The 8,364-nt window shown below is 36.0% G+C and overlaps 1 protein-coding gene across 1 annotated transcript in view; it reads left to right on the forward strand.

Annotated features, from left to right (window-relative positions):
• C6 (complement C6) overlaps window positions 1-8,364 on the forward strand; it is a 130,138-nt gene that overhangs the window by 71,021 nt on the left and 50,753 nt on the right. Inside the window, 4 exon segments of the mRNA XM_004648937.1 lie at window positions 2,130-2,176; window positions 2,179-2,211; window positions 2,214-2,265; window positions 2,267-2,302. Coding sequence (XP_004648994.1) covers window positions 2,130-2,176; window positions 2,179-2,211; window positions 2,214-2,265; window positions 2,267-2,302 — 168 coding nt within the window.

Here is an 8,364-nt window from a genome sequence, read left to right on the forward strand (position 1 = left end):
AATTTTTTACAGTGTCTTGCTATGCAGTTCAGACTCATAGTGACCCTCTTGTCTCAGCCTCCCCAGTATGGGAGTACAAGTGCATGCCATTATGCCAAGTTTTAGGGCCAGCTCAGCATGCTGTATCAGAGCTTGAATTTGGATCCTTGCACTTGCCAGGCAGGAGCTTAGACCCCTGAGCTATCTCCCCAGCCCTACAAATACAAATATTAAAAAAAGATGTTAAAATTTTTGTAATTCAGTTTTCAGCAAACCTGGAAATATTGAATCTTCTAAAACAGACCTTACAGATATTCAGAAAGTGCATGCATTTCTCACTAACAGGGCCATCTAATTTTCAAAAGCTCTGTTTCTATAACAAAATTGAAGTATTAAAGACAGAATAATGATCTCTTCTTAAAAATTAGGCTGAACATAAGGTCAAACATTGTCTTGTTCACTTTTGTATCAATATCATCTGAGATAGCTCAGGAGTGAATGAACAGAAGGCAAGAAGGTAAGAAAAAGGGAAAGAAGAAGCAGGAGAGGAAGAGGAAAGGGAAGAGAAGAGAGGGAAAGGGATTATTCATTCACTCCTAGGCTATTTCACATGCTATCGATACAAAAGTGAACAAGACAATGTTTGAACTTATTTTGAGCCTAAATTTTATGAGAGAGGTAGGGGGGGAAAGAAGAGGAACAAGAAGGGGGACAGAAAGAAGAGGAAGACAGGAGAGAGGAGGGGAGGAGAGGAAAATTTTTTGATCTTTGCACATTTTTTCTTATGTGATAGCAGTCATTAATGCCATAATTATAGTATAGGAAGATAGATGTTTAATAATTTGCAGTTACAGTAAAGTTACTTTGCTGAAACATAGTGCTCACTGTTACTATTACTCTAGTACTAAACTTGTTAAAATTGAAATGTAAGATAAAGCATGTAACATGTTTTACTTGTATACACAGAATGCTCATAAGTTCCAGTAACTGTGTAGAATAATATGAAGGGATGATATTTTAAGCATAGTATCAGTCTTAAATTCCTAAGTAAGCCTGAAAAAACAACAAATTATAAAACAAAGAAACAAATTTTCAAAGAAAAAAAGTTCTTCGTATATTTCTGCACACAAGTGGAGGAGAAAGAGTACAAATAATATTGACCTTACTCTTTAATTTAGAATCCCAGCATCTTGGCATTGAAATGGGGTGTGAAAGGTCACTTGGTGAATAGCCATCATCTTATTACTGGACCATGGATGCCTAGAGAATAGAATTCTTTTCTCCTGTTAGTGACAAAGCTACAATTCCAGTTGCAAAATTTCAAGTGGAATTTGTACACTTTATGTTTTTTTATCATTTGCATTACCAGCATTCTAAAAAAACAAAAACAAAAAAAACCTTAAAAACAATGCAACCAAGATAGGTAATCAAGAGAGAAGGACTGACTTTTTTTTATCTTTGATCCCTTTTGATGGGGAATCTATTTCTCGATCACACAGTCTACATTATTGAATTAATCATATCTGCTTAAAATTTTGAACATTACAGGAAGAGATATTGAGGCCAAAATAAAAATCACAATTTTGTATCTGAGGATACACACTAGGGTTAAACTAATTTTCATACAGTAGGACTGAAACTAAGCATGAATTGATGGCATTTAAATATTTAGTACTTCTGTCTTTTTAATTATGTTTAATTTTCTCTCTTTCTCTGACTTCCATTTCAACCTTTTCCTCCTCTTTTCCTTCCTTGCCTTTTTTAATTTTTAGTCTTTATTTATTTATTTATTTATTTATTTATTTATTTGATATGGGGTTTCCCTATGTAGCTCAGACTCGTGGTGATCCTCCTGCAGGGATTACAGGCATGCACCACCACACCTGGTTTTGGTGGCCAGCACAACACACCCAGTATTCTGGGGCCAACACAGCATGCAGTACTGGGGATCAAATCTGGGTCCTTTAGCTTGCCAGTCAAGTACTCAGACTGTCTAGCTATCTGCCTCACCCACCTTCCTTGGCTTTTCTTCTTCCCTCCCTGCCTCTTTCCCATTTTGGTTATTCCATTTAGGATTATTTATTTGTTGGGATCCATAAAGTGATAAAAATTTTAAACTTTGAAAATTTTAAACTTTGAAAATTTTAAACAATGAAAGCTAAGCATCTGCAGCTCTGTGTTGTCTTTTGAAAGTATTTAACCATCTGCCTTTAGAATACAATTTTGCTTTGTACAGGACTTTGGAACTCACTACTTTGTTTCTGAATCCCTGATTGGATATGACTCCGTACTAGTTTAGCAGTGAGGAACTTAAAAACTTCAGGTACATTTTCTTCAACTTTTACTTTTTAAGTTGGTATAATACATTTTTTCATATTATAAAAATGACTTTTCTCCTACTCTATCAGTTTAATCATTTCCTTCGTATTTAATAAATTAAATCTGGGGCCAGGGAGATAGCTCAGTAGAACAAGTCCCTGCTTGGCAAGCGCAGGGTCCTGAGTTCAATCCCCGGTACCACAAAAGAAAAAAAAATAAATAAATCTGCTTTATTTTCAAAATGATAATAAAGAACACTTAAAAGTATACATACTCAAATAAATAAAGTCAAAATAGAAAAGTAGAAACAAAATGAAGAAAAAATAAGCATGCTTACTCTCTGTGATTGTGTTACAGGGAGGAAAAACTGGTCTTAGGTGGGTGACCTCCAAACCATATAGGTAACCTCTAAATGACATAGAGAAAAACAATCTCTGGACCTGATCTGCATGAGTTTTTGTTCTCTAAAACCAAAGAATGAATTTTAGGAACAAACGGAGGTTATGAGCAGAATATATTTATTGAGAGAAAGAAAGCTCCTGTCCAAGAGAGGAACAGGAGGGGGGCCCCCAAGCTGGTAGTTCCCCCGGCAAGCTGTCTCTTCCAGGGATTTTTATAGTGTAAAACCATGTGAGGCTAAGGTAGAGAGAATGGGAACACGCTTAGGTGGGCAGGAGGTGGGACAAAACTATGGTCAACCAATGGGATTACAAGCACCATTACTCAGGTAAAACTTATTAAATCCAGTATCAAATGGGAAAGCAACAGCAAGCGGCATGAATAGGGAACAGGGTCTCTTCCTGTTGGGGGTTGGGCTAGTGACTCATTTGGGCTCTTTCAAGTTGATTGATACTATTTAGAATATCAATCCCTAATACCCATCCCTAGGGAAGTATGTAGCTGTGCTTCCTCTTTTTGTCTTGCTCTTGAGGTGTGGCCCATATGGGAGTGTCTGTCTCTTCCAAGTTGCAAAGTCACCTTGTCATCCATCTTGTCTCTTTGAGGGCCTGGCCCTGTCTGACTGCCTATAATATTTCTGTCTAACTCAGCTGCCTGCATCAATTGGACATCATATTCATCTATGAGTTCATCTAGGAACATAATCAGCTACACTGTGGTGATTACCTGAAAAGGAAAATGGGTACAAATATTCTGAGAAAACAAAGACTGTCCTAGAACTAAGTTCTCAAAGATAATTTACTTATAGAATTTTCATATGAGTCAGTTTCATAGAGCAATAATTTATAGAAAATTCAGTAGCCATCATTTTCTTTAAAAGATTTTAAGAAAAGCCAAGGGCATAGGATAAAAGAATATAGAGAGTTAATAAGAGCTAAATTAGGGCTGGGAAGATAGTTCAGCTGTAAGTACCTGCCTAACAAGTGCAACGACCCCTGTTCATCCCCAGTGCTGCATGCCCTGCCAGCCCTGACCATGTATGAGATAAATAAATAAATAAATAATAAAAAATGATAAATTCATGTAAGCTAGATACACACTACTGGTTATAAAGCATGAAGCTGAACATGGAAGTATTTTTACTTGAGGAAAGCTTGCGACTTTATATCTTGAAGTATAGAGGAGATATTTTTCTGCTTGCATACAAAACAACCTAAACAAAACCATTTCTACCATAAGTATTCATCTTAAATTGTTAATGTTAATTATCATGGTAGTTTAAGCACCTTTGGATAAATTTGTTTTCAGCCTCCTGTGTGAAACAAATTAACAGTTGAGATTACCTATTGGTTTCTCTTAAAAGCAAAATTAGGAAAATGAATAGTAATCATACTGGAACCCATCAGCTTCCCAAAAAAACCAGAGTTGTTCATCATTAAACTGTTACACAAAGTAAATAGGAATTTACTTTAAAACACAACGTCAAGCCAGTCCTAGAGCCAACTGAGTCGCAATCCTTCTCCTCTTCGAGCTCACTGTGGCAAACCCTAACATTCCGTACAGCTGTTGAGTTCTTCCAGAGTTTAAGGGATCACATTTCCCTCATGATCTCCACTCTAGGAAGGAGGATGAATGGATACTTTTCAGAGGTATTTTCAGTAATAAAATATTTTTTTAGCATGACACATTTACTAAAATTCAAAAGGTTTGTTCTATGATCAGCTTCCACACTGCTTGCTCCTTGTAGTTCATTTAATTTATCTTTTCTATTAGAGCAATGCTTCAATGCTAAAGTGGACATTTTCTTAAACTGAAAATAGTATTAGTGCTGAGCAAAAATATTCGGGGAGAAATCCATGCTTCTTGGTTTCATCTTACTCTTCACTTGAAATTGTTCTGGTCAGCAACAATGGAGCCCAGACAATAATTTCCCACTTGATAAGTACATTCATTGTGCATTTAGTCATGAATACTTACAGATCAAGATAGCTAAAGAATGCAGTGTGTTAATTATTGAAACTGTCTTACCAATTTAATTTGAAACTCTCTCATTGCTATTTGTTTATCAATAAAATTATGGAAAAATAAATAAATAAACAATTGAAAATGTTTAAAAAAAAAAAGATAGCTAAAGAACTGTGTGATTCTTTAATCAACTACCCAAAGTTTCAATAGTTGAATTTTTTTTTTTTTTTTTTTTTTTTTTTTTTGGCAGAACCGGGGATTGAACTTAGATCCTTGCGTATGTCAGTCAAGCGCTTATCCTACTGAGCCATCTCCCCAGCCCCTCAATAGTTGAATTAATAAGGAAAATGAATAACAAATATGCTCACCTCCCTCTGTCTGTAAAGGTAGAAATTGAAAACACATACATAAATGAAAAAAATAATACTAAGTTAATATTAGGTAATTCATTGTTATATTATAAATAAAAGATAGATAAATGAAAGAAAGGGAAAAAGAGATATGATAGAAAACCAGAAATGTACATATCCATATACATTTATACTAGATATATGAATTATATATGTGCACTATATATAGTATTTAAAGTGTATATATGTACAATTTATATGTGGGTATTGTATTCCACATATTTGATGAGATAGTCAAGATTCTCCTGAATATATTTATGTTCAGTAAGAATATATATTCTCTGAGTCACAATAATAGTAATATTGTATTTTGTTTTTTACAGTCATAAGTGTTGATCATTAAATGAAGCATATTAACACAGAAACCAAGCACAATAGACTGGGATCCTCCAATAAGTGACCATGCTTGTTAGACTCATTCTTTAGATGCACATAAATCCTGGTCTCTTTTCTTTCTCCTTTTCTATTCCTTCTCTCTTTACTTAGGCATAAGATAAAACTACAGCACATTTTTTCATTTTTGTTAAACATCATGCAATGAATTATATACCTTTTCATTCCTTTAAAAAATAATTTCAATGTTTCATAGGACTTCCTTCAAGAACAAAACAAAATAAAATTGCTTTTGTTTGCTTCCTTTGGCTTATTTCTCTATTGTTCAGTATCCACCATAAATTTAAAACCTTGGATGAAAGTTGACATTATTTCAATGTGCAAGGTAAAAATAATGCCAAAAATACAATGGAAACATTAAAGCATTACAGTATTACTTTGCACATTGTAGTAATTTTAAACTTCTTTTGTTGGAAAGTTATCTTCTGCTCTGAATTTGCAATGAAAATTATTCAGTGAGTGATTTGCTGGTGTGATATTGTGACTTGCACTATGAAGTTGCTCAGTCAATGAAGCTGAGGACACACAGTCAAGGCACCGGGCGTTTATGTGAGCAGGTGGCAGAGTTCCAAGCAGCTCCTTAGTTCCTAGGAAAGCAGGCAGGAGGTGACAGGATGTGTCTTCTCCAAAACTCCCTGATGAAGCCATGATATTTTAATTACCAGGTGGCCAAAACCACAAGTGGGACTCACCCTTCAGAGCTTTCAGGATTCACATATATCCCTCCAAAGTGAAATTACATTCATACATAACTAATTAGTCACACAAATTTAATTTTTACTTCTAATTAATAAAGCTTAATGAAAGAATCAGAAAAAGAGTCATGCACTATAAATGCATTAAGTTCCCAGCACAGCTTGAAAATTTGACGGACCCACTTGTGAAAATAATGCTGTTACAAGAAAATTAAGTGTATTTATTCAGCTAGACTAAAATCGCTAATATTTTTTTTGTTAGAAAGAAGCTGCAAGGTAAACATGAGGGTTTTAGTGCCAGCTAATAATACATCTCCTACATGTGCCAAACCCATTTTAAAAAGTGAAGAGGGCACATGCAGCTCATGTCTACTGACCTCATTTCTCAGCCTCTGGGCTGCACTTCAGCCTCACACCTGATCAATTCCCCAAGCTCTGAAACACTCTTCCTGCTTAGTGTAGCCTGTAACTTAAATCTCAGTGCAGAATAAGGTAGATTGCTTTGAAGGTGCATAAATACTGATACAAACAATATATTCTTTCATGTACTTTTATAGTGAGAGGTAATTTTTCATTAAATATCAATAGATTTTTTTTTAATTTCAAATTTCTGCAGTGAGTTGGGTGGCTTGGAGTGTTGTTCATAACAAACACATATGCATTCCTATTGGATTGTCCCAGCTAGGGAGCAGCAACTAAGCCTACCAGTGTGCTGGACCTGTTTTCCTGCACTGTGATCCTCTTAGAGAATTAGAAGTCCCTAGCAATGACTGTAGGCACTGTGCCTGGGATGACACAGATATCAAAATCTTGAACCAATGATGACTGAAAATTTGGCAAAGGACAAGAACAATGAGGTCTAAAGGAATCATAATGGCCTGGCCTGAGCCTAGAGCATCTGGGGTTGATATCCAGAAGAAGTTGACACTGAGGCAGGGGATATTGCTCAGTGGCATAAATGCCTGCCTGGCAAGCACAGAGTCCTAAGTTCAATCCCTGGTGCTGAAAAAAAGAAAAAGAAGAAAAAAAAGAATAAGAAGAGGTTCACACTGGGCACCCAGAATGTTGTCAATCCCAGCCACCCCAGCTGCAGATGTGGGAGTGAGGCAGTACCAACCTCCCTGAGACATCAGAGAATCAAGTAGACACAAGATTGAATTCAGATAAGGAGATAAAACAGCCAAGGGGTTGAAAGATTAACAGGTCAGGAAGTCAAAATTTCTCTTTTTTTATTGTAAGGTTAGCAACTTGTTTTTATGAGTTATGTTAGAATTATGCATGACATAATACTGTATATGTTTCCAGAGGAAGCCAAAATTTCTGACATTAAAATAAAAAAGGGTTTGGACTAAGGCACACAGGAAGTATCTGAGTCCAGGAAGAGAACCAGTGTTCCCAGGGAGGGAGAAATAGCATCTCTTCAGTATTGGTAAAGCAGACTTTGGGCTCACAGCTCACAGCTGTGACCCAGAAAGTAGGCCTTTATTAGAAGTAAGAAGAGAAAAGCCAGCACCACTACCTTGCAATAGATTTCATAGGGGCTTCCCAGGATCAGTTTCAAAGGGGACAGTGGCAGGGACTCACAGGGGCATTTTTTGCTCTGGATCACTTCAGCCAGGGCAGGACCAAATCTGTAGGCAAAGTGATGTACAGGGACTAAGCAGGACAGTGGCTTATAGATAACATTTAACACCAAAGGGGATCAGAACTACATGGTCCTCTTTGTGAGTTCTCAGGTGTGCTTTTTCAGTGGGTTATGTTTGCATCATATACCTTAGATCTATCAGAAGAGCAAGTCCAAAACTGCACGTGTATTAAAACAAGGAAACATTATTTCTTCTTTTTTATGAAGTGGAACACTGCTGCACCAGTAATAAGAAGTCAGAGAACTGTGGAGGTAATGGTTCTCACTTGCCCAGCATGTCCCAAGGTTGTCTGTAATTTAGGAACCAAATTGCACATGACTGTGCTATTTTTAACATTTTATTTATCTGCCTTGAAGCTCTGTGTGGTGTGAGAAAAGTGCAAATAAAACATCACTAATGCAACATAAAAGTAGAAATGGCTAAGGTTTTCTTTCTCTCATTTTTAGGATATTCAATTTAATGAACAATTTGTTGGATTTTTTATGATGGGTAGAACTCAATGTCAAACATTGTACAGTAAGCATGAATACAAACTAAATATTATAGTTTATAGAATAC

This window comes from Octodon degus, unplaced genomic scaffold (genome assembly GCF_000260255.1).
Source record: "Octodon degus isolate 3935 unplaced genomic scaffold, OctDeg1.0 scaffold00142, whole genome shotgun sequence".
NCBI lineage: Eukaryota > Metazoa > Chordata > Mammalia > Rodentia > Octodontidae > Octodon > Octodon degus.